The sequence below is a fragment of the Andrena cerasifolii genome, chromosome 9 (genome assembly GCF_050908995.1).
Source record: "Andrena cerasifolii isolate SP2316 chromosome 9, iyAndCera1_principal, whole genome shotgun sequence".
NCBI classification, from domain to species: Eukaryota; Metazoa; Arthropoda; class Insecta; order Hymenoptera; family Andrenidae; genus Andrena; species Andrena cerasifolii.
In genome coordinates this window covers 5,434,318-5,460,176 of record NC_135126.1, presented here as the reverse complement: position 1 = coordinate 5,460,176, position 25,859 = coordinate 5,434,318, and the positions used below count along the sequence as shown (strand labels likewise).

The window sequence follows — 25,859 nt, the reverse complement described above, 5'->3', positions numbered from 1 at the left end:
CGCCGTCTGCACGGACGCTGGAGTGCTCCAACCGCTAAGAGGATTTTAGCGAAATTTGTTATTCCCTTGTAGGTAGACCGCCCGATGCTATTTCTCAGCGCCCGCCACGCAGGGGAGAATCGAAAGTCTACGGTATACAGGTAGGGGAGACCGGGGCTAAGAGTTCCGATTTCGATAAAACATAAAAAATGACTGGAAAATAATGTGGTTATTCTCCTCACTATTGACTAATTTCTTGTTAAATTTATTATATCTTCTGATTTTAAGCTTGTGTTTAATATATTGTAATAGGTTTCCCATAGAAAGTAATTTATTTGTGGCTGATCGAAGCGGAACTTCTTACCCCTATATGGGGCAAGTTGTTATCGCATTGGGGTAAGTTGTTACTAACAAGGGAACATCTCGAACCCCGAAATTCGAAAAAATCTGAAACTTTGTGAATATGTAGAGAATTTCCTCCTGGTTACAACGCAATTATTGTTTGCTGCCGAAATTCACTCTAAGGGACCGCTGAAAATCCGGTTATTTACCGATTTTGTGTTATAACTCGTGAACTGTAAAATAATGTTTTCACAAAATGCTAGATCTAATTAAAAGAAGTAACTTTTGTCTCGAAACTTTTTTTCTATCTCTTACAGTTCGAGAGTTATAACAGAAAATCGGAAAGTAGCCTAATTTTCAAGGGTTAATTTCACTCCCTTCGAGTGAATTTGGGCAGCAAACAAAAATTGCGTTGTAATCAGGAGAAAATCCCCTACATATTCACAAAGTTTCAGATTTTTTTGAATTTTCGGGTTCGGGATCTTCCCTTGTAAGATGTAAGAGTTGCCTTTTAATGAAATATTTCATTTTCTAATGAAATAAAACAGAAGTTTATTAATAATGTTTATTTACGAAGGTTCGGACCAACAAAAATATATTATCTTTAAAAGGAAACCAAAACGATATAATAACCATAAATATTATCTTTGGTATAAAAACTATAATCTACTGATTAGTCTTACATTCAACTGTATGTAGGTACCTACTTATTGAGATTTGTACTTGCAGCCTACTGTGGACTCTTGTCCGCATTGCAGTATTTTAACAAATCTCGATAGAATCGTGTGGCAAATATTGAATTCTCTACCGACAGTTTTTATTTATCTTTACGCATAACTTCGATCGAAGTCGTGTCCCTTTCCGCCTTTCATTCATGTTCCCATCTTCAAGCACAGCAGAAACAATTTATACATTTGCGGCGGGGCAAGTTTTTACGGTAACAACGTGCCCCAAGTCACGGTAACAACTAGCCCCTACCGACACATGTAGCAATATCAAAGACTATTCTGCTTATACATATATTCAAACGATAAACACTATTGCAAAGTGGGCGACAGAGTGGCGTGATAAACTCACACGGAAAAAATAATTTAAAGTACAACGCTCTTTTTATTTTGAAAAGAGAGCCGTCGGAACAACTTACCCCTGGAACATTTAGCCCCGGTCTCACCCACCTACCAGTTTCATTTTGAAAATCAAATGCAACCCACCCAACCAGCTTTCCATCAATTATATCCCATGCATGCCCACTGAACCAGATCCCCCCGTTGCCAGCCCCGCAGAGAAGCTGAATTTTTAGGTCAATTTATCGCCACCACCAAAGGCTGGGTGCTGCCATCACAGAGATTCACTTTGGAGGGGAATAGACGCGCGAAGAAGCAGCAGCTAGCGCAGGCTCGCGGTTTCAATGAATCTCGGAGCTTGCGAGCGAGCCGTGAAAGGCAAATGCGCTCGACGAGCGACCGCGAGAGGGAAAGGGGAGCACGGCGTGTCTTTCTCCTTTCTAGTTCCGTTCTGGTACACGTACCTCTGTGTACACTCGCGCACCGACAGCGCCAGAGAGCGAGAGCCGTGTCGCACGCGTGAACGCGACTTAAAACCGGTCCCACCCACGTCTGCCCGCTCGCACGAGGGTTGCGAGCCGAGGCTTGCTCTCGCCGGTCGCCAGCGTAAATGAAAATATTCTAATTACCAGCTACATTGTTGCGACACGCTCCGCGGGCGCAACAGCGTCCCTGACGAGGCGATTTCTTCCTGGCGCCGACCCATGCCGCGCCAGCGATCGATCCTCCGCGCGTCCCGCCGTCGACGCACTAAAAACCGACAGGGGCGGCGCTTTTCCTCCCCTAATGTCCCTAAAATTGAAATCTGCTCGGGAACTGGGGGCTGTTGAGACGCAACTTCTGGGCGATAAGGCGCTTTCCGACTGGCTCTCGCCCGCGGAATACCAACCGCGGGTGATTAATGGAAATCGATGCCGGTGACACGCGGCGGCGCTCTTAACGAACGCGATTTTCCGTTCCACGCATTTTTCTCCAAGGCTGAGCGCCGATAACATCGAGGCACCAGGCTCCGCGTCGCGTTCCTTGCTCCAGCTTGGCTGATTTCAATCGGCGCGACTTTCGATTCTTTTCTTTCGTATTTCACGCGCAAACCGCTTTCGGGCTTTCCGCCTGATTCCATACCTCCCCTCCGATGGGATTAAGGGTCTTCCTTATATTGTTTATTTGTTGTTTGTAAACGGGAACGGGTTCCCTTAAGTGTACGGGAGTAAGAGGTTGCATATTACAACAGAAAAAAAACAAAAAAAAGACATTTAGACAGGTGACGCAGGGTACATAAAATAATTTGACTGAATCGGTAATCGAAGTAATCGCATTAGTAAAGTGCAGAGCTAAAAATAGAGAAAAGCTGATGCATATCACAGTACATTATTTAGAATATTCAGGTGACCTTTTAGTGCAGAATGCGATATGGCGAAAAGATCAAAAGAACTGGTATACTTATTAGCTACTTCACAGATACGATTTATTGGATCAGAGTAGCCAAAATTTGACTTAGAAGAAGTGGTATAAAACAGTCTTGCGTCCCTGAACTGCCTAGGCGGAATATGAAAATTAATAGAACACAATATCTGTGGACAGTTAACTCGACCATTGACGATCTTATGAATAAAAAGTAAATCATTATGCAAGGCTTTTAAGGGAGTCGCCAATTTTCTACGTTTTCTTACAGGGGGAGGGAAGTCAGGTAGCTTCCTACGTAATATTTTTTTAACCTAATTTTCAATAAATACAAATTCTGTCATTAATATTGCAGACATGTAATTTTAGTTAAAAATTCCCGAAACCCAGTTCAATGAATTATATAAACCTTTAAATGAATTTTAATAACCGAAATACTGCAATGTAAAAGATATTACTAAGCGAGGTGGTAAGAAATCGCCGAAATTACCCTTACGTAATTTAAGGACGGCCGCTTACGCTTTCGTTACCCAACACTCGGCTGCTTCTGTTACCCAAACGTCCCATTGAAATCCCCCCGTTAGTTTGGATAAAGAAGGGTATCTTTCACTGTATTTGCTCAATAAGATTCGGCTTTGTCCTCCCCTCTGCCCTTGGATAATCTCCGGCTGTTCTTTTCGAAATCCGTGGCAACTCGACTCTCCACCCTTCCCAGATCATCCCACCCGGTTCTCGTCGTTCCCGTTAACGGATTATCCGTTGTAGAACGTCGACAGCAGCGGTAAATCGTGAACGCTCGCAAACAGTTGCAGCGAAGCTGAAAGCGTCGGGGGACACGCGTACCGGACACACGACGATTCTATTAACGACGTGGACGCAGCGTTCCAGGGAGTTCGCGGAGACCCTGGCTCCAATACTTTACGAGGTCGTTCCCGTGGCCGATCGTAACAACGACGGGGGAAAACTGGGCCGAGGAATGCAGTCTGTCGATATTCGAACGGGGCAACCGATTCTCAACGCTCTGTCAGGGCAAGCGTTTCGGAGCGAGTACGTCTTCGGAAAGGGAGAATCATTGGGTAGGAACGAAGTTTGATAGCCACTTCTCCAGTCTGTTTCAATGAAAAATCGCGGGATCTTCGAATCTGAGAGCTGCTCGCGCTACGACAAAAGCGAAGATTTACGTCGCGACACGAGGGCACCGAGGGCTTAGATTTAGCTGCCTTAGGTAGGTACACTTAATGCGCTCTAAACTGCAGCTTCCATCGGGGATCCAGCGCTCGCGAAATTAGCTCCATAAAGGGATCAAGTTCACCGTCAGAGAAACGGCCGAGGAGCTTACTCGGAAATCTACATTTAAACGACCCTCAGAGGTTTTCTCGCGGGGAAATCGGGGCGCGTTCGACCACCGCGGTTCCACGGACTCGATGATACACAGTGGAACAAAAGATCCGCCGAATTACTCAAAGCAACCACCTCGCTGCATTTATTCGTAAAACACAGTTTTATCAGAAGAAGACAAGCTCCCTGTTAGTGGCGCCGAATTTCGGGCGTTGAATCGCGACGCGGCCGAGGAGAAGACGAGAGAAGAGAGACCCAGGTCGCTCGTTTTCATCTTGTTTAGGCAGCGGCGATATAAACAGCCTCCGGACCCAGGCGGGCCGAACGGTCATCGGGGGCAGTGATTTATTCAGGGTTATTGTCCTGCGCAGGGTTTTTGTCCCGCGAGGGCCGGGTGCAGGCGCAGGAGGAGAGGGGGGTGGGCCCCAAGGAGCAATGCAAGCGCATCCGAAACGGCAAAGAACGAAGTTGGACCGGTGGACGACGCACGGCGCACGACGCGCGACATTACTCAACGGGGCTCGGCTCGCCTTTTTCTACGCTCCGAACGTGGCCAGGGTGCATTGACATCGCGGCATCGACGTAATTCTCGGTGCACCAACGCTTCCGTATCGGTCTTACGTTTTCATTATAGCTTACGGACAACTTGTTACCCGAGTCGGCCGTTTATAAAATACTACGCCGCCGTATACCTACTGGGTGTTGCTCGCGCGCCGTCGCCGTTCAACAAGCTTGCGCGGTGACGTTTTACCGTCCGCGAAAACCATTTTGCTAAAGAAGTCGCGCGTTGCTTCTTTTCTCTCTACGCGATCCCACAGTTCACGGAGTCGACGACCACGTGAAGCGTAACGAAACTAGTGGACCGATTTGGATATGTCATTGTTCGAGTGACGGGGATAGATCGTTATCGAGGTGCAGGATGTCCGAACGAGAAACCACCCCCTTTTTTTACTTCTACTAGGAATTACAACACGCGTTCCGCGTTCCTCGCAAATCTATCAGACAGCCCCTGTCGAACCAGTTGCAAGAGTGGACTTGATTCGTACTCTGGTTCTCGGACAAGGAAAGTCTAGCCCGTCTCGAGGCGACCGCTCGGCTACAGGGTGGTCAATTTGCGCCGAGACTTACAACGGCCAGGGGAAACGCAATTATCGGGAAACCGAGTGTGTCGGCCCGTGGCGTCGTATTTCTAACGATCGTGTTCGGAAACGATTGGCTGCAACGACCCTGTCCGACGAGGCAATCGCCCGACCGAATGTCTCTCGCACGACAGCGGAGGGACAGTGCGAAAAGGGAAAAAAGGAAGGGAAACAGCGTGCTCGGCGAGAGGCCTGCGAGCAACGGTGACTTTGGTCCCCCGGGGACCTTGGCGATCTCCTCTCTTCGTTAATTAACTTAAGCAGCGATTAGAGCTGCCCCTTATCGCGTCCCGGCCAGCGATGCTAGGCATTTAACGTGCCATCGTGCCAGCTTCTACGCGCGCGTCTCCTCTCCTAGCCAGAAAAGAAATTGCCTGCCATCCAGTTCGACTTCCGTCACGGGGACGCGATCGCGGCGAAGCATCTCTCCGGCGCAAGCTCGTCCGAAGTAGCCGCTGAATTATTCGCGGACCTGCGCTTGGTCCCTGCGATATCATCCCTCGGAGAATCGATGCGAGACGATTTCAATAACTCGCGCCACGGTTCCATGAAAGAATACCAGAGCAACAGGAGGGGGCGTTAAAGCGGTTGACAAAGGGACTAGCGGATTAAGGTCGCTCCTCTTCACCTACTCCATTTCCCGGAGTACCTTCCCCAGGAGAGAGGCAATATTTTCGGGGGCGAATCACCTCGAGCCCCTATCGGAGACATCATTTACCAGAGGATTCGTGGCGGTGTGGAAAAAGGTCGAGCGGCGGGCTCCGTTTGGACAGGTCTCGTGTGCATCGTGCGCATCATCGAGCACCGGTGAAGAGGGATTCTTGGTATATAGGGTGGAAGGAAAAACGCCTCGGCAACCTCGAGCTTCGGGGGTGTGTGTGTGTCAAAGAGCTCGAGCATCGAGAAGTTGGAGGAGAAAAAAAGGCGAGGCGAGGGCGAGCGCGGCTGAGGCGCGAAGGAAAAATTTGTCCACAGCTCTGCTCGAGTTGAAGAAGTTTGAGCGGTGGGGAATCTGAAATCGCAGGAAAATCCGTCGAGAGGCTCGTGCTCGAGGAATTCAAAAAGTTGCGACGCTGACTTTGCGCGCTTCGAACCTCCCGCCCCAGAGTGCAGTGGGGATCGAAGAGGAATCACTGAGAAACGCCTGGGAGAATGTCTGGAAGAGGATTGTTTTCCAGTCGTCGTGAAGCAAGAAGGAAAACCGAGCGGAAAAGCGCTATTCTTTCGTATTGATCTCCCTTCCTCCCTCGCCATCGATGCTCTCCCGCGCGGAGGGTGGCCAGCGAGGGCGCGGGAAGGGGGAAGGAAGATGAGGGAGAGCGAAGGTTGTTTATGCTGGCCCCGTCGCGACTGAAACGCTGGGGCGTCATAAATTATCCTCGAAAATCGTTCAACGACCCCACCGAGACGCTGCCGTTCGCCCTGCCGCCGCAGGGGCCGAGGGAGGAGAATGCAATTTGGCCAACTGCGCCGTGTGCCAGCCGAAAAGAATGCTCCCGATGATCGATGCGCCCAGCGGAGATCTACGATTCGTCAAGTGGAATGCTAGCACGTTCTGTGCGTCGTCATCGGCGGTACGCGTACAAGAGAAGTGCCTCGGTAGCGGAAACAAGTGAAAGAGAGGATTCTGCACCAATTTGCCAGTTGCAGTAACGATCCCTCGCATAACAGGCGCAGAAACAGCGATGGGGGCAACCTTGACTCTCGATAGCTCGTATCAAGAGCGAGACGCTTGAACGACGAAAGGAAACGCGACGGATGGAGGCGCGACGCAGGCAATAAACCTCGTCCCCTCGTTTACGAGGCGGGATATTATACGAGCAAGGGCGAGTAAGAAAAACGATCGGCGAGCGCGATTGGCAACGTCTCCGTACGATGAATGCAGGAGGCAAGGAGCAACAATGGCAATTATGCGCCGAATGGGACGCGACAAGATGCTTTCACTGGGCGAACATCGTGAATAAGAGAGATAGGATCTGCGGCTCGGCGGAGGATCGTCTATTGAATGCAATAGGCTTCCGCGACGGGGCTCACCGCTATCGACATTCGACTCTTTCGCGTACGCGCGGGGCTTCGTGATCGATTTAAGCCGACCGTTTGTCCGAGTGATACCGAAAGCCAATTGATCGAGACGCCAATATTAGCCTGCTCTCCACCGGCTACCCTCCTCTCCGCCAAAGTTCGTTAACTTGCCGATGTCATCAGAATAAATGGGTGAACACGGTCGTTCGTATCAGCTCCGATAAATTTTGCGCGACGCAGAAATACATATTCGGAGCCTATCCTCTGGAAGAGGCATCCCCTATATTGGCCCAGGGCCCAGGGATTTCGGGGGATCGCGCTATCAAACGCATCCTGGGATCTCGCCTCGCCTACGGTGAATTAACCCTCGAGAAACTCGCGGCACAAAGGACCAGGCGACAGGAGGGCGGCGGGGTGTAGAGTGGAGAGAAACGCGACACAGGTTCCCGTGGAGCGAAGGAAGCGAAAGATGCTGGTAGGCACGCAGAGGGTGGAAAATCCTGGGTGGAACGACGTCGGTGGCGTCGCCGCCACTGCCGGCGCCTATATTGATTTTGGGCCGAGAACGGGGCGGCAGCGTCGATGGGGCCACGACAGCGCGACGCGTCGAGCCGAGCCGAGCCGGGCCGAGCTGAGCCGAGCGGAAACGAGCGGATGGAGCGCGCCACGCCGAAAAATTTCCTATCAATTTTATTAGAAGAAGTGGCAGCACCAGAAGTATTCCTGCCATGTGTTACGACTACCGCGAAGTTCCAAATTCCAAGTTCCTCCGAGATAATATCAACCGTGACCACCCTGTTCCCTCCTTCGAATCACTAAATTCCTACTTATCATTCCACCTCGGATTAAAAGTGAGATTCCTCTTTGCCTCGTTTCTCGCCCCTTCGCTCCAAATTCCTATTCCCCTTGCGCGTGAATTGCGAATAGGCCGCAGCGTCCATTGCCGAGCGCACAGCCGGCGATCTCCGCGATCTCGTCGACCGAGTCGATTAATTTTAAAAAACGGCGACGGGGGGCTGGCTGCGGCCCATTCACGACGGTCCTTTGTCGCGTGTCGCGTTATTGTTTACGAGCAATTTCGCAGGACAAGGAGCTCGCGATGTATGCAAACGGGAGGGAGGGCGAGCCCTTCTTTTCGAGGGGCGCTAGGGCACGTAGCCGAGCGTGGGGCGCCAAGCGACTCGTTTCTTTTCAAACGGCCGACAAACGAGGAGGAAAGGGCGACGAGGAGCGCTGGGAAAGATGCGCGCAGTTATCGAAATGGCCCGGGAGGAAGGCGTAACGACGCCGTTACGCAACGTACAGGTGTCGGGCGATTTTCTCGCGTCGAACGGCCGTTCCCGCGATCGAATGAAAACACACTCGACCGGCTCGGAACGCTCGATAATCGACACCGGAAGAAACGCGAACGCGCTTATTTTTAGCTATCCGCGATGATAAGCGGCACCATCGAGCGCGCCACGTACACACGCCGTCGATTCGATCGCTCCAGCCGCCTATCGAGGCGGTTTCCTTCCTGCCGAGCCGTGTCTCGCGACTCTTTTCACCTCCAGTACGAAGCTGCACCTGTTTTCGCGAAACTGATACGCGCCGGAGGAACGACGGATCCAGGAGCGCCAAGATTTGAAAACATAACTTCACTATTTTTACGGAATCGAAAAGTGCACTTGGAACCATCGACAGATCTCGATTCCCCTCCATCCAACCCGTACAAGAAATTATTACGGACCTCAAGAACATAGGGAAAAACATAAAAAAAAATAGCATGGATCCCCAGTCACCTAGGACTCATCGGCAACGAAACAGCGGACAAAGCCGGTCAAGAGGCATCTAAACTACCTATCACTGCGGATCTCAGAACAAACCTTCCAGATTCAAAAGCAGTTATTAAAGAAGCCATAAATAATCTCTGGAATTACGAATGCCTCAACAATTCCCAAACGAAGCTGCATAAATAATAATAATAAAGTCAGATCAAATGTTCAAGAGAAACTAAATACCCCAGTGCTATCTAGAAAAAAATCAAGCCGCTCTTACCCGCATTCGTACCGGTCATTCGCGACTAACCCATGAATATTTAATAACTTTAAGCATAGAACATGTTTTGCTGGCATGCTCTAAGTTCTCCCAAGAAAGAAATCGATTCAACGCTAAGACAAATTTGAAGTTAAACCCGAATGAATCTAAAAACATCCAGAATGTAATCCAATTTTTCAAATCGATTAATTTACTTGACCTCTTATAATTGAGCTGATTATGTAATTTTGTAACCAAATGTCAAATATTTAATCATTGCGCGGAAGTGGGTGGTCCCTAATGATTGCATTTTAGATGCGACCACCTTAAAATAAAACCCTGTCTAAAAAAAAAAGATTGGAAAACTCCGTGATTCTAGTGCATCGGAAATGCTCCACATTCTCACGGAACGTTTCCACGACCGTGGGAGGCGGTGGATAATACCCCTCGCGAGTTGCGATCAGGAGGAACCGAGGAAACGGAAGAATCGTGGGTGGAAGGGACACAGCGTGCCACTGGAGGAACGTTCAACCGTGCGCAGTGTTATTCTTGGCACGGCCGGATCAGAAACTGGCGAATTAGCTCGCCTTATCCGCGGCAAATGATATACGTGACGTAATGCCATGCCTACTCCCACGCGGGGGTGTAATTAGTCAACTTTCTCGACGAGCTAAGTTGCTTTGCGTAACGCTAGTGTCCGGGGAGTATAAAGAACGCGTGATTGCTAATTGCCCTATCGTTTTCACCCCCGTGCTCGCTACTTCCCGTATTATTTCCTCTTCCCGCTATCAATGGGCATAATTGTCGTAGATAACGCGGCTCGCTCGAACATCCTTGAGGCGAGCAGTGATAAATCATCCCAACGTACACGCGGCGGCGTGTCGTTCGTTCGTACAAATACCGGCACTGTGTCGTCGCTTTATCTCCCTTCGCATCTTGATTATGACACACAACGCGTGCCCCGACGATAATGATAACGATAAAGCGCGGAGCCGCGACCGCTCGAGCACGGCAAGACCAATTTCTCCTCTTTTTTTTTCAACTAAAGAAGGCTGTTACGCGTTATCGTGGCGGCGTGGGGGCTCTCCAGGAATCAGGGTGACAAATGGCATCGTGGGTGCCGCGAGTTCCGTCAAGCATGCGAACGGGGAAGCCCGTCAAGCAGGAGGCAGTTCATTACGAGAGCCAAACGCGGTCAAAGGGCCTCATAATCGGTCTCTAAAGAGCGTTCCCGGGGAAAACGCGACATGGATACCTTTAACCGAATTTACGAGTGCTCGGAGCTGCATAGAGGCTAGACACTGGTACCGAGATTTACGTAATACACCCCGTCCTCCCGCCGTTTAGCCAGAGATTACTACAAACGTCCTGTTACGTTACCAATTAGGAGTCCACGAAATTGGATGGCCTCGTCCGGGCGGAGAAAAGGCTGCGCGAGGCGCATGGAACGGAGACGATTGCGTAGCCCGATACCAACAAGTTGGGACGTTTATCTAAATTGCGTCCCATTGTTCTATTTGCGTGGAGCACGCGACAAGCACGCGGAGAGGAGGGCGCAGGAAGAGCGTCCTTACGCGGTGAAAAACTGATTCGCGCGGTTGCGTGAATTGCTATCGCGTGAGGAGACGCGGTCGTGTTTGTCCCCTAAAACCGCCAATCAGCGGCGAATTCCCCGGGAGCGGGTATGAATTTTCAATCGGGCGACTCATCGTCGCCAATTTTCTGCGATGCAGTCAGCTGCTTGCCGTCATCGCCGAGAGAGCGGTCGGTTGCATCACGGATTAGGTGTGCACCAGCGGCGTGTTACAAGCGAGTGAAAAGCCTGAAAGGCTGGCCCCTGGCTCGTTACCCTCGCGGGGCTGAACCGGCGAACTTACGCCGCGGTGTAACATTTCTTTATTGGTCGCGATAAGAGCGCGCGTCAGGGCGGAATCAGCCGCTGGCATCGAATTAAATAATTTCTGCGTGTCACTGCGTGGCGCGACCCTCTCTGACCCTCGCGCGACTCAAGGATCCGCGCGATCGCGGTGGCACGCGAGCCGGGCGATCTGACGACCGTGGGGGGAAAATGTGGAAAAAATAGATGGAAAAACAGCCGAGGAACGCGGCGGCGAAATCGCTCGCGCAGCCATCTATTTCATAATCTTCGGCTAGCGAGCCGCTCCACCGTGGCGAACGCGACCTCCGCCGTGGAAACATAAACAGTCGGACTCCGAGACCTTTCTTATCTCCTCGGCGAAGGCGAAAACACGCGTATCGTTACTTCGCACCTGTATATTTCATCGAGATGCTAACGAGATCGCGGCAAGCCTCCCTATGCCCGTGCACACGCCGGCCCTTTAACTCCCCCCGCGGTGAAATACAGCCGCTCGTGCCGGAATTCAAGCGTGGATCTCGCTCTGTGAAATTCTAAATAGACACGACACGACCGCGCGCGAGCTGGACGCGAATTTACCTCGGCAGGTCGACGCGCCGACTTGCACGGAGCGTTTCGCGAGCCGAGAACTATGAGTGCAGAGTCGAGCAGCTCTGACATGAACCTAATCGATGCGATTTTTCATTCACCTCCCGAATCCGTCGAATGTTTATTTACCGTCGCGTTTAATCGATCTCGCGAGATCCACTGCTTCGCGCGTACCGGTGGACCGTGCTCGAAGGCCGAGCTCGAGAATGGTTGCAAAGCAGCGTGGCTTTTCAGAAGGGCGAAGGAAATAGACGAGTGGCTCTCGGTCGCAACGACAAGCCTTCGACGCGTTACGTAAGCATGGTAAACACTTAGGTACGTGCGCGAAAACCTGTTGTTGGACAGGGGAAAACGCTGTACACGTGCCAACTTGCGATAAGTGGCGAAAATATTCCGACCGTGGCGCACGTTTTCACTCATTGTCGTCCCCAATTATCGGGAATCCATCTCCCCAGCGATAGATACGCGTAAACCGAGTCGCAAGGTCAAGTGCTCGATGGCAAGAGTATTGCAAGCAACTTAAAATTTGCTAGAAGATGCGAGTATTACAGTAAATTCTTAGAAATATTTCTGTCCCTGGCATGTATTTTGGGGAAACCGGGATTTAGTTCGCGTCAGAGGCTCGGAGCTCGTGGCGATACAGCAAAAACCATGTGTTTACCAACGGCGTACCCTTGGCCGCAAAAGAGTATCCTCAAAGACGCTGTTGTGCGTCGAAACAGACCGAGAAATGTTTTCAACGCACCTATTATTCGGCTTGGAACGAATTTCGAGAGGAAATTCAGCGGCCGGGGACAAATGTCGAGGCTTGAAATTACGTTGTTTGAAATATTTTGTAAGTATTTATAGAATAAAGAGACAGTCTCGTACTTCGTTAAACCGGAGTGAATTTAAAATGCTGGGAGAAGTTACATCGCGTGATATCTTATCGCCGATGTTTGAGGTGGGCAAATAATGCAGTGACTTCATTATTTGCAATTACTTCTACTACAAATAAATCAATATTTCATTTCACTGGAAGAAGTGGCAAGGTTATCGCAAAGAAAAATCTAATATATTCTTCCAAATCGTCATTTCAAGCTCTATGTCTCCTAAGACACGTTTGAAATTCGCGGGCTATTCCGTTGTACGTTTTCCCTCCAAAAGTTGCTTTCGATAATCGAAAGCGATCCTCCTTCGACATCGGTCGCCATTAACAAAAACGCCGGCTTCTATTAATTTTCCAGCAAAAGTTCATTGCCACCCACTCAATTATACGCCCAATAATACCCAGAAAAGAGCACGAGCTTGAATTTCCACAAAAATGTAGCTTAAAACGAACAGCAATCATTTAACTCTCGACACGTTTCCAATCGATTGATGACTATAGGCTTGTAGACAGTTTGCCACTACAAAACATATCCCCAACAAGAGAACAGACGTTCTAAATTAGGCTAGGTGAAGTTCATTGCGTTTGAGAGACGTGTCGAGCGACGAACGATCGAAAACACCCAACCAAAACTACATTCCCCACTCGACTGGACGTTGAGACAGGACATCAGCGATGCACCGATCGAACTCGACGCCAGCAACGCATCCTCGTCCACGCCTCGCGATTCAATAACGCGAACAATTCAATAGAGAGAATCGTGAGAAGAATGGGCAAGCACTCACCACCGGCGAGGAAGATGACGTTCGGAGTAAATCGCGCAGCGATCTCGCACCTTTGCTTCCCTGCTGGCTGTGGCTTCCCCTCACCGCCGACCAAGCTCGATGACACTCGTAATTCGTCGGATGTACCGGTCACCACTGATCACTCCCGCCAATAATCACTCGCAGACACGACCAACGACAATAGACACCGTCCCGTTTGTGCGCGTCTGACGTGTATTTACCACGGAACGACCGACCACGGCCAGACGCGTCTCGTCGGCTTGAACTCGCGCTCGCGACTGCTCGGGGAGTCGAACGCCGCGAACGCAGCGCCGATCGGTGGAAGCCGATCGAACCACGCTCGGGAAACAAAATTTCGCCACGCTCTCGTGTGTCGCGCGCGCATTGTCCTCCCTCGCGTTTCACGGATCGCTCCGAACCGTCGAAAATTTACCTTGCCGCGATCATTTCGCCGAGGTGCTCGCATGTATGGGCCATGGATTACCGACTGGCCAAAGAAAGCTGCTCCCGTCCGTCCACGACCGGTGAGTTCCGTTACACCATTTAAAACTCCGCCTGTCGCGACAAAGTTTTTTCCGTTGAATGTCGATCGCCCGCTGGGTCTGGCAGCTTCCACGATTGCCAGCCGCGTGATCGGATTTAACGAAGTCTCTTGTGGCGCTAATTCTACTCGAATCTTTGCTCGCAACACACTTATTGGATCTTCGATCTCTCAGTCGTATCTTGTGGGTACTTTATACGCTACGTTTCGCCACAAATCTTGATGGATGCTCTGGGAGAGCGGAGGAGCGGGGGGATGTACGTCGAATTCAATTGTTGCGAATGATGGCGGGAAGTTTGAACTACAAATATTCCGCGGACCTCGTGTTATCTATGACGACTGGAATTGTTTACCTGTTTTAACAGTACTTAGTAATTCTAATTTTAATGGTAGGGGAGAACGGGGCTAGTTGACTAATTTTTAACATTTCTAATTTTTATAAATAGAATATTGGTATTTTGTTGACATGCTGCGTATCAAACGTTACAAATTTCATTAGGCATAGGGTAAACCAACCAGTGAATGACCGAATTCTTGAATCTATGGACCTTTGAGATTAATACTTGAATATATTTAGCTGTAATAACAAAACAGCTGATGAAATTGCATTTAAATTTATTTTTCTTGAAATTTCTATAAAAATAATTATTTATTCTTATGGTAATTTTAAAAAAATAGTTATAAAATGCAAAACCTGTAGAAGCGCAGTAAATGACCGCATACTTTTAATGAGAATTGTACTTATTAATGTTTGCTTCATACGCGTAACTAAAAATATAGGATACTAGCTTTACTATTCGGCTTCGCCCGAAATTTAGATTCAGATTTTATAAAAGAAAACAATTTTTTTTAGTTTTTTTCTGTGAAAATAGTCACACTTATCTGGATTAGCCAGGCACAATAAGCCGAGGTACATTTCGCGACCCTCGAATTTACCGTTCGAAAGTTTTTAGGCGACAGACAAATACACAAACATACGAAACACTTTCTGCTTTATAGTATGAGATTAAAAGTGCAACTACACTCCATTTATAAACATATAATAATGTTTAAATTCATAATTGACATTTCTTTGACTAATGGTATGCGGTCAATTACTGATTGGTTTACCCTACAAGCTTAATTTTGAAAATCGTTTTAATTGAGTCTAGGTTGTAGTTTTTATTGTGTTTAGAGAGACGAATAAGTGAACAAACCCCGGCTGCGAGGTCAGTTGACAAATGTGATGGGGTTAGTTGACTTGACATTTACTTTTCAGCTTTAACCCTTTGCCTGCGAAAGGCGTATATATACGCTGCAATATGTTAAGGGCCGTACGTAGAAAACCTCCGCGCACCGGGTAAAATAAAATACCGTAAATTATAGCCAATACATCACGTTCCCACAAAATATTCATGGAAAAACATCAAGCAGTACTTAGTGGACAAAAATTCATAAATAGTCGAAGCAAAAATATTTACTTCCCGCCGACCTTTTTCGAATTTTTAATTCTCACCGATAGAACACGCAAGTTTTCGTCACAGGGACACATTAAATGGCAAGCTGATCATTCATCCGCTTCAATATCGCGAATCGCAGCATAATTTATAACATAATACAACAATTAAAGGGAATTAATCAACTGACCTCGTTAATCAACTAGCCCCGGTCTCCCCTAATGTTTACTGTGAAAATGCCACCGACCGGGCCAGTCGAATTTTATCTCGGTGTCGCCTCCTTAACTGTATAAACGTATGTCGGGGCTGGACGAAGGCGACCGCGACGTCGAGGGCACGGCAGGCAAGAAACGATACGCTCCCCGCTCGTATAATCCGCGTTCCCGACGTTCTGCACCGGTACCATTACCATTACCATTCCGGGTCTTCTTCCCGTTCTTTCCCTAGCCGGCCGGTAAACAGTATCTCCAAGTCGACCGAGTAAATCAACAATCGTCCGCGTCTTCCGATTACCGGCGCGACTTTTTCCCGGCTGGCTCACTTACGTTTTTTCCCCCGGCAACCCTGCGATCTTGGTTTCGTCGCCGCGATGCATACGGCAGCCGCGGCCGATCCCAGGGAACCGCTTCTTCTGCGACGTGCTTTCTCCTTACGGGAATTCGTCGGGGAATAATGGGACTACGTAACTGTACACACGGACGACCGCGCGCGGAAAAACTGAGCGCGGAATTAATGCGATCGGGGATTCTTAATTGATATTAGCTTCTTGCCCGTGGACCGTTCTTCCTTCCCGATCGAAGGTTCGGCCGGTCGAAATTCCTTCCGCGTCAGCTCTCGCGGCGTTCCCTTTCTGGGATAGTTTGAATTTTAAATCATCGTGATCGTGACGCGAAACGACAACGACTCAGTTCGTTTGTCCGCTCGCCTCATCGTCGCGCAGAGATCACCGAGCTGTAATCAAAGAGTTCGCGAGCCAATTAGGCAGGGAGGCAGAGAGGGGAAGAGAGAGAGAGAGAGAGAGGGAGATGGAGAAAGGGAAAGGTAAAAAGGCGCCACGGAATCGGTAACCGTACACCGTCACCGGCTAATTATATCATCATTTTTCCCCTCTCGCATGATCGGTACGAATTTTGCTCATCCGTGAAAAAGGCACGCGAGCCGGCTTATTGAATTTCCCGTGGAGCGTAGACGTCGTTTCAACGTGGCCAACAGGTTGTCCGTTGCAGGGCCGATCCTGGAACAAGGATCGGGTTTCCTGTAGCTTTACCGCCCGCGGGAATATCGTATGTCCCCGTCGGGGTGGTTCGTGCCGGAAACGGAAGCGTACCGAGCTTCCATAAACCGTCTGCACTTCCACGCAAACATTCCCCGGCTAGCGGATACATCTTCGCCTCTTTGATCCGCTCCACTCGAATTTTCGAACGTAGATTGCGATTAGTATTAGGTATAGTGATGGGACTCATACCGTATCGATAGGTACATATCGATACCCTTCTCAAAATTTCAATCTGGTATTGAAACATTTATCAAAGTCGAAGGTATCAAAAGGAATCGATGCTTCTTTGATACTTTCAGATGCGAACGTATCGGTACCTGTTTGATACGTACACAAAAATGTCGATACCTATTTGATACCTATACGAGAATGTCGATACCTGTTGAACGCGTTTTTTCAATGGCTGGAGAGTTAGTAAGAAAAGAAATCAATTGAAGAAAAATAAAGTAAACAAAATATTATTTCTTAATAACATTGTATAATGCAGCAATTTCTACACATTAAGGAATAATGTGTGTGTACATCATTTATTAATAAAAATTCAATTATATAGGTAGTTCACGATATTGATTCCTACTCCTACTTCATTAGTTATATTATCAAATCATGATTGGTGATAAATAATATTTTCGGGAAGTACTAAATTGCAAATCGAAACCGATATTTTCGTACAAGCATGCAGCAGGTATTATATATATATATACTTATTTCATACTGTACGAAATTATCGTTATGTATTTAATAATTCTGTGATCAGATGGCAAACCTGTTATGACATTTATTTGATATCTACTTGAAAAAAAAATATATATATATATTTTCAAGTAGCTATCAAATAAATGTCATAACAGGTTTGCCATCTGATCACAGAATTATCAACTAAATAACGATAATTTCGTACAGTATCAAACAAGTATCGATAATTTCGTAACGTATCAAACGAATATCTATAATTTCGTAACGTATCAAACCGGTTTTGATTCGGTATTGATATGGTATCGGTTGAAGAAGAATCGGTATCGATACTTGATACCAAGTACCTAAAATTTCGATGCGTATCGATATTACCTGTTGAGTACTTTGGTATCGAATTGATTGAATATGATGAATAGTATTGGTATCAGTCCCATCACTAGGTATATGGCATTGAGAGCCTGCCCAGGACTTTCAGGCTTCGGTGGTAGAGGTATCTCTTGGGGAGAAAATGGGAAAGAGGCAGGTGTACATTGCCCTTTGTAGCTTCAGAGTCACAGGGTGACGAATAAAGGCACGAAGCGGGTATGAAGATTAACAAGTAGTCCTTGGTACGATATCGTAACCGTGAAATTATTATTACTCTCTTACAATATCTGTCTCTTTAATGTTCTCCTTGAGCTATAAACCGTCGTTCGTGTTTGTACATGAAAGTATCCAAAATTCAAAAGCACTGTTCGACGCTCGCTTCTTCTCCGTTCACGCTTATTACAGGGTTTTAAAAAATCTTCGCGTGCGCTTTACCTACGTACTCTCTCATTTATTCCATTCTCCTTCTTTTTTTCTCTCTCTCGTCTTCACATATTCTCTCGGGGGGTACCACTATGTGGATTAATAATGAACACCGCGGTGCTTTCGACGATCGCTCGACAAGATCGATCCACGCAACGAACGCGATACGTTAAGCTCCCGTTACCTCCTTCTCGGTTTGGCAGTGCGAAACAATCGTTCTTCTTTCCATTTCCCCCTTTGCTCGCTTCGGGATTCGCGATGTCGAGTCGTGGCGTGCGAAGGGAACGCAATCTAGGCAACGAAGTGGCACAGATCAGCTGCGAAGAAGTCGAGAACCTTGGGCCCAGCGTTCTCATCGAAGTGGAATCGAAGTACCCAAAATTTGGATCAACGGAACTTTGTCTAATGGGGGATCGCAGGTCGCGCTTCGTTTATATACAATTTCGAAGAAGAATCCACCGCGCAGGGCAAGCATAATTCAGAGCTGAGCCAAGGGCCCTTGAAGAGCACGAGTACCCAGGCAATCTGGAAACTGTGAAACTTTCCAGTTCCTCTTCCGAACCGAAAAGTTTCGAGCACCAGCGCGCCCTTGATAATTAAGCCGCTTTATCGTATAAAAATCCAAGCTGTCAATATTTCTCCTCTTCCTGCCCGTTCGCTTCTGTCGAAGTCGTTATCTCGTTCTCGTCGCAGACAATCATTGCCACTTCGTCGGAATTGTACGAAAAACAGGTCGTTAAAGAAACGATCGGGCGCTCGCGCGAATACATCTCGCAATGAACGTTCGAGTAAACGCGACAGCGGGCTTTCCAGTTTTCATTTGTGAAGGACACTGCTTTTGGACAGTGAAAGCACAGCTCGCAAGCGTCGCGCGCGCACATTTACCTCTGCTCACTCTCCGCTTCATCTTTTTTTTTTTTGTATTTTTCGTTTATCGTACACATCGCGACGGACGAGGCCGTCGCGCACCGTCTCTACAGCCTAGAACTCGTATTACTCGAAACTATGCGATATATTTCCCTACTGTTCCATACAAGAGACAAGCGGCCCTGTTTTCTAAACCGAAGCAACACCGCAGCGCTCGTGACGAACGTCGAGAAGCTTCGTTAACGCGATCAGGGCGCGGGGGGGAAAGAAACGAAGGGGTGAAACACCGCGGAATGGTCGCGGGATACGTCGACGGGTAAGGTCTTGAACGAGCGATATGGAAGAAGAGTTGATCGAAGGGAACGTCGATGGTCGATTGGGTCTCGGTAGGAAGCGACCACTTCGTCACGATCACTGCCCACCCCTCGTGCTTTTACATAGAATTTATAATAAATGCAAACACTATATCCATAATACGCTACGCCTAAGCGCGTGCTCGAGGAAAAATCGAGACGCCGCAGCTTCGATATTTACACCGATACAAAACGCGCCCTCCTATTTCGCGCGCGCCGCGAGGGGCGCGTCGGCGTGTAATAGTTCCGCCGCATCCCCCGCGACGCCCGCCGAAATTCCACGCAATCTTTCAACGTCCACTGCTACTTTATTCTCATATCCTCTTTGTACATTTACAAGCCATGTCGCGTCGCTGCGTTAAGGGCGCGCGCCCCCTTTTGCGCGAGCCCGGACGCGCGCCCCCAGAGAGCCGTGAAAACTAGAAAGCCGTATTTACGAGAAGTTACCCTAACCAGTCGTTTGTTCTTAACCGTCGACGCGGGAGACTCGGAATGTTCCCCGCCCTTCTCGAAATTCGCGTTCACCACGAACACGCGGACGTCTCGCCATCGAAGCGCGCGGACCGTGCGAGAATCTCGCGTTCCTCTTGGAAAGTAATTTTCGAAACGAACGAGTCTCGTAGATTACGAATCGGGCGCTTCGGTACCGAGGCGCAGGCACGCCGAGCGTCCGAAGCGCTTCATCCCGCTCGATTTAACCCTTAAGTACGTTCTATTCGTGGGGCTGGATAGTTAGCGTTGCGAGATGCCTTATTTATAGCTTCTGTTCATCTCTCTTTCTATCTCTTCTGTGGGTGGGCCGACAATGCCAGTGATCCTAGAGCAAATCGTCGGAGAAGACGAGCGACGTCCGATCGACGGGCTCTTTGTTCGCGTGGGAGCGGCGTACTCGAGGGTTAATTCATGCCCGGTCCGCGGGAGATCGATTGAAACGGAAGATCCGCTTTATTCGGAGGGCGAGAGTGTTTCAGTGGACGCGAGCCTCGACAGCCGAATCGCCGGGGAAACGGGAATCGAGAATACAGTTAACGAACACATAGTTTTGCCTTCGAGCTTAACCATCAGTGGAAAAGATGAAGGGAATGAAAGATCGCTTAGAATCGTTGGCGGTTCGGCGTAGAAAATTTATTACCAACCGGCGATGCAATCGTCCAGCGTCGCGACGCTTCTTCGAGGAAACAGGCGACGCGTGATTCTCCTACGAAAGAGAAGGGGGATCGTTACCCCGTGTTCCATGGAATAAAATCAGGGGAAAGACACTGTCCGCCCGACGGACAACGATAAAGCATTCATCACCCCCTCCCCCACCCCGACACTACATCGTTTCCATTTAATCGTTTCTTACGCCTTTCTAATGTTTCTCTTTATTTTTGCAAAAATACGGTGTCTACCAGCGTTCTCCTTTCTCCCTCCTCTTTCTTCCTCATCCTCTCGTTCTCTCACGCTTTCTCGCCAGTCGTCTCCTTGTTCCACAGTCCGTTTACGGCTCGAGGATCGCGATTCTTTATTTACAGGATGCTCTTCTAATCTCCTACTACATATCGTAACCACGTGCTCTCCCTCTCTCTCTCTCTCTCTCTCTCTCTCTCTCTCTCTCTCTCGCTCTTACACCCATTCACGCAACACCTCTCTACCTATCGTTAGCGCGTTGCACACACGCACAAGCGCGAGACACGAGAACCGAAGGAACAGCCGCGGATCCGGGCCCGCTCCTCTAGAAAATCTGTTTCGCAACGAAACAGGCGAATCCGAGCCGAGGCTCGCTGCTCCTCTCCGGCCCGAATCTCTCCCACGCTGTCGCGTCCGACGCTAATGGATATCTAATTACCTTACACAAAACTTTACAACGTCTCGCTAAAATATACATTTATCGTTTAATGCGTAGAATCGCGCGGGTAGAAGTCGACAGCGTTGTCGCGAGAGAAAAAAAGGCGCTGGGTATAAAAAGAAGGGAGGAGGTCAGAAGGGAAATGAGGAACGAAGGGTGGGTAGCTTCGCGCGCTTCTTTCCAGCAGGAGGGTTGGTTTCCTATACTTCCGTCTGGATGCGATGCCTCCTCGCTAAATGGCGCGATATAATTCTTTGCTCGATCGATCTAACGCGAATCTTAAGTAAGAATTCGTATCTCGCTTTATTTCTCTACAGAATCGGGGAATACTAATATTTAGATTCGGATTGCGGTGGTTACTAAAAATAAACAGTCTTCCACACGATTACGATTCAAGGACGCCGCCGTGGGCGGCGAGTCGCGAGACGGGGATGTCAGGAGCAATTTGGAAGGAATCGTACGTGGAAACTTCCGAGGGCTCTCGAGGCATTCGTTTCGCTGAAGAAGAATTTTTACGCCACGGTACACTTATCCACGAGATCAAGCGTGATTTTGAATGGACGAATGTTTCTCCCGGCGGTCCACCCTCGCAAACTGAACGCGAGCGATTATACTCTAGCCGTACCAACTAAACTTAAGAATTTCTACCTAAACAACGCGGCCCGCCTAAACCTAATTTATACTTCGATACTCGCTCGCGATTGAATACATAAATCCGCGCACAGAGAGGCTCGGTAATTCTCTAAAAAAAAAAAAGAAAAAGAAACGATAGATCAGGAAAACACGAAATTGGTCCCACCCGCGACGCAACACATTTCTCCAAACGAGGCTGCTTCCCCTTTGCCGAAAGGGGGGATCGAAAGTGACGAGAGTGGAGCCAGAGGAACGATCATCGGACCGCGATCACGCCACGAAAGTAAATCAATGAACACGGGAACGCGAGATGAGCGCGAGATGAACACGAGAAATCACATGGGACGCGCGACACGATGATGGACAAGCTTTATGGCACTGAGGGGACATGCCAAAAAGGGAAACGGGGGAGAAAAGTATGGGAGAGTGAAAGAAGATAGGGTATAGAAAAGAATTAATATTTTAACGAGGAAGAAGTAATAAGTAAAGAGAACCGTGTCGCGTGCAGTAGTGAAAGAGGGTAACAGATGGAATCGGTTGCGCGGGGAACGGAATCGATCGACTGCGGCCACGGTTCAACTGCGGGGGACGATGACGATGCCCGTACGCATCGAGATATAGCTATACATATACATACATACACAAATATATATATATATATATATATATACATATATATATATATATGTCTTTTCACATTTTCTCCTCCGTTAATGTGTTCCGATGGCAGTGGCTTGGTTCGCGTCCGTTGACGTAGCGAGATTGGCAGTAGGCGGGTTCCAGACGCGCGCTCGCGGGGAGAAGAGCGATCCACGCTCCTAAGGAATGAGTAAAATAAAGGCGCTGGCGCGAGCGCGAATGTGGGAGGCGATATAAGGGATAATAAGGCTCTAAGGTGTGCGGCTAGCGCGAATTTTCAAAACGGTCTGGCAGTGCGCGAGTTTTGGCAGTGACGCGTTTCTTTCTTCTCCGTCTCGCGTGGCGTCGCTCCTCCCTCGTGGATTATTCACCGCGGCGTCCTTCTCCCCCCGAGCGCCAGCATTCCGCTTAAAAACAGAGATTCCCTCGCTTGGAACCGCGAGCTCATATAGGCTGATCCCCGTACCACCGGGGCGATCCATCGACAATTTCGACTAACTATGTACACACACGCTCGCGACCGCTTCGCCGCAGCGGGACTGGGCCCCTCTGCGGAACACAAGGCGCCCCTCTCTCTCTCTCTCTTTCTTTCTTTCTCTCTCTCTCTCTCTCTCTCTCTCTCTCTCTTTCTCTCTCTTTTTCACTTTCTTTTACACATCCGCGGCAACTAGAGATCTATCGGATTATACGTGTAACCGTAGTAATAATAATAGTAAGAATAATTAACCGATCAATTAGCCTAGAGTTCTTAATTACAATCGTATTGGCAGTGTTTCTCAGCTGGTGTGTGTAGGTGTGTTTCTGTCCGTGTGTGTCCCGTGTCTACCTCGCGCTCTCGATATATCGGCTTGCACACGCGGCAACCCCGTCATCCCGTCTGTACACATTCGCGCCCTCTTATCCGCTCATAGCCACGCACAACACGTCATCGACACGATCATATCCTCCTCGCCCCTCACGCCCTAGCTCCTCTTAATTTACAAGTATTCCGTCTGCTTCGTCTTCTTTTATACCGCTACATATACATATGTGTGTGTACACGCGCGCGGCATCACATTCCACGATGTCAGAAGTTCCCGCGATACGAGAAACAGATTTCTACGATCCCGGCGTATCTACATCTATGAAAATAGCGATCCGTCACGCCCGAGTCCTCTTCCCACAGTCCTCTCCTCGTACTTGCCGCTACTCCTGCTTCGTCATCTCCCCCGTAACCCCTCAGTAACTCCGTGGAAAATGTGGCACAGCCATCGTGTTCTATCCCCCCTGTACAGAGTGACAACAGCTTCTCCGTTTCTACGTATCCGTCCGCTTCGATCCGCTTCCGCGTCCGCTTACTCTCCAAAGGCAGTGCGCACATACTTCCTTCGCAGGCATCTCCGACCAAGCGGCTCGAAAGTCGCGCGCAACATCTCGGCGCAGCAAACTTCCCTTCCCTCTTCCTTCCCGAATCGAGCGAATGACGTGGAGGCCGCGTACTTGAGAACTGAGAACGGATCTGGACGTCCAGGCCCAGAGCGGACGACTGGGTCGATCCTCGGTAACTTCATTCGAAATGGAGAAAGACAGCTGAGCTGCCCAAGGTGAGAACGACAGTTTCCGTGCCGTGTAAGTGGAAATAAACGGTCGCTCGATTCCGTTCGATGCGCAGCGTCGGACTCGCGTTGGCATGCTGCACGTAACTCAGCAGAAAGATAAAAATAGGCGACTAATCGAGGTACACGTGATATCGAACACGCCTCGGGCTCGAAACGAGCTCGCGCGTTCCTCGAGGACACTTCCCATTCGTTACTTTAACTGCAATTTTGTACAAACGTCACTCTCCTCTCGAAATGGAAAAACGAATAATTTTCTCGATAGAAATCTCGTTGGCGAACGGGTCGTCCGACTGTCCTTTCTGTTTCGTATTCCTACACTGGCAAACTGCAATCTTATTTCTCCCGCTCCTCCATCTCCTGCTCCTGGTTTTTCCGTCTTCTTATCAAGCGCGACTTTATTACTCGACAATGTTCACCAGCATGCCTCTCCTCTCTCCGTATTCCTCCCCTGTCGCACGACAACGGCCGACACGAATTTCTACCGAGCTGAAGATCGAGGTAGATGCATCTCCTTCTGACAGTTGGTCGAGGACGATTCGAAGAAGTCCACGTTCCCTTCCGTCACGCCCCTCATACTTCTCTCTTCGTTCGGCTTTCTGTCGCGGGGTATTTAAACAGGGCCCGGAAGTGCCAAGGGGCCGTTGCTAGATATTAATTGATTCCTAAGGCCACCAGAGTGATTATCTCCTTACAATCGTTAACTAACGTTTAACAATTTGCTCGCTCTCTTACTTCTTTTTTTTTTATATTCACCTCCCGTCTGCTCCCCTTGCTTAACGTGTCGAGTACTCGTGCGTTACTGTATGTACTTTTCTCTTTTTTTTTTTCGTTTTTTGTATATTTTCTCTCCCCTTTAACTCGACTCCGCCGTCTATCATTGGTCTTGCACGACGGGCAACGATATAAAACGTATCCACGGTGAGGCACTTTTCAGGCCCAAGCCCAGCTCTTCCGAGTCCGACGAGTGTCGCCTTTCGGTTCGCAGGCACTCGTGGCAGGAATCGACCCCAGCACGTTCGGCAATTTGGTATCGATAGGCAACAAGAATATCATTCATCGCTATCCACGACTACTATCATACATCACCTAACGACCGATGGATTTAGGCTAAATAAATTAGAATGTATTTCTCTCGGGTATCTCTTTGCTACTATGTTTTTTTTTTCAACCAGTTTGTCCGTTTATTTGTACCCCCTGCCTCTCTCTAGTCTGCTCCTGTCCAACGACGGGAAAGCTCACGGAGCTGGTCGCAGACTCGTCCTCGTCTGTGTCTTTCATTCGTGTATCTGGAACATCGTTAATCTTCGTCTCGGGCTCGGCTGGATATCTTAATCGTACGCTCCTTTCCGCCTCGCGGAGAGGACGTGCCACCCTATCGTTTCCTCTCGACGCGTTCAGGTTCCGGGTCGCCTTGCCAGGCCCCATTCTACACAGACCAGGAAGCACAGTCGTCCTGATACAGGACTCGTCCGAAATTCGTACTCTGGCTTAGTCGTCGCTGCTTCGTCACACGCTTGTCCTCGAATACGGCTCGAGGCATTATCACGAGTTCTTCACCGGTTTCCGGCGCTGCTTCACCCGCGCCAACGGCGGCGTCCCGCCGTTTGTCGCCGAATAGAGAGCCAGAGTCACTTCCTCCGGGTTGCTGGACGCCACCTTGCGTATCCCTATGTTCTTCGTGCTTTGTACTTCCGATTCGAGCACCCACTCGTCCGGCTCGCTGCAGGAATAATCGGGAATTAGTCGAGCGAACGAGGTAGAGCATTCGCTGCTCAACAACGGTAA

At 49.0% G+C, this 25,859-nt stretch overlaps 2 protein-coding genes across 5 annotated transcripts in view; both read right to left on the bottom strand.

The window, feature by feature from the left end:
* Prosap (SH3 and multiple ankyrin repeat domains prosap) overlaps window positions 1-13,721 on the bottom strand; it is a 149,014-nt gene extending 135,293 nt beyond the window's left edge. For all 4 annotated transcript variants that reach the window (XM_076819948.1, XM_076819951.1, XM_076819952.1 and 1 more), the window contains exon 1: window positions 13,419-13,721. The gene's annotated coding sequence lies outside the window, so the exon portion shown is untranslated. The remainder of the gene's footprint in view (window positions 1-13,418) is intronic.
* A 4,492-nt stretch (window positions 13,722-18,213) lies between these two features.
* Jing (AE binding protein 2 jing) overlaps window positions 18,214-25,859 on the bottom strand; it is a 122,201-nt gene continuing 114,555 nt past the window's right edge. Inside the window, exon 9 of the mRNA XM_076819960.1 lies at window positions 18,214-25,794. Coding sequence (XP_076676075.1) covers window positions 25,617-25,794 — 178 coding nt within the window. The 3' untranslated portion in view covers window positions 18,214-25,616. The remainder of the gene's footprint in view (window positions 25,795-25,859) is intronic.